This window comes from Volvox carteri (genome assembly GCF_000143455.1).
Source record: "Volvox carteri f. nagariensis unplaced genomic scaffold VOLCAscaffold_111, whole genome shotgun sequence".
Taxonomy (NCBI): domain Eukaryota; kingdom Viridiplantae; phylum Chlorophyta; class Chlorophyceae; order Chlamydomonadales; family Volvocaceae; genus Volvox; species Volvox carteri.
The window spans coordinates 78574-79412 of NW_003307654.1; the positions used below are offsets into that span (position 1 = coordinate 78574).

Below are 839 nucleotides of genomic sequence, written 5' to 3' on the forward strand. Positions count from 1 at the left end.
CCAGACAGATGGCTCTCACGAGCAGCAGCAACAGCAGCAGCAGCAACAACAACAACAACAACAACAACATGGACAGCAGCAGCAGCAGCAGCAGCAGCAGAACACAGCCAAGCGTGTATCTGGCCCGGCCACTCCCGACCTGCCTGCTCCCTCGGCCCTGAGCCCCCGAGGGGGAGCGGGAGCGGGACCCGCGGCGGGGGTCTATGCTCCTGGGATGGGTCCGGCTACTGCCGCTAGTGACTTGGGCCCAGAAGCAACAAAAATACCTCCAGGAAGTGCGTACAAAATGAATCAGGTGGAGGAGAAGGAGGAACAGCGAAAACTCGAATCGGCCAGTGGCCGGCAGCAGCAGCAGCAACAGCATGAGGGGGAGGGGCAGCAGCAGCAGCGTCATCAGCTACAGGAGGGCCCGGGCGAAGACTCCGCTGCGGGGCCGACTGGGGGCTCTGGGTGTCTAGCAACTGGTCCGGGTGCTGGCGGGGTGCTGCCTGGTGGGTACGACAGGGGTAGGAGAGCAGGGGAGAGCAAGGGGGGGTAATGGGGGGTAGGGAATGTGTTTTATGGTGTGGTGATGTCCTCGCCGCGTGTCCTTCTGTATGGGCTCTGAGGGCATTTGGAGATGGCTGGAAGTGACTGGCTCAGTTAGCGGGGCGGGGCAGGATGAAATGGCAGCAGGAGGAGGAGAAGGAGGGGTGCTGATGGTGGGCTGACGTCTTCAAACACACTCATTCTTGTCACCACCTCGTGGTCGACCCCCACCCCACTCGCCCAGGGGGCGCGCGGGTACGGCACGTTTCTGTAGTACAACTTCCCCGCCCGGGCCCCGTTACAAGGGGGAT

The 839-nt window shown here is 62.6% G+C and overlaps 1 protein-coding gene across 1 annotated transcript in view; it reads left to right on the top strand.

Annotated features, from left to right (window-relative positions):
* Positions 1-286: 286 nt before the first annotated feature.
* Positions 287-839, top strand: part of VOLCADRAFT_108386 (uncharacterized protein) — a gene marked incomplete at its 5' end in the record, with an annotated part of 8077 nt that continues 7524 nt past the window's right edge. Inside the window, 2 exons of the mRNA XM_002958897.1 lie at positions 287-491; positions 773-783. Of these exons, the coding sequence (XP_002958943.1) occupies positions 287-491; positions 773-783 (216 nt within the window). The remainder of the gene's footprint in view (positions 492-772; positions 784-839) is intronic.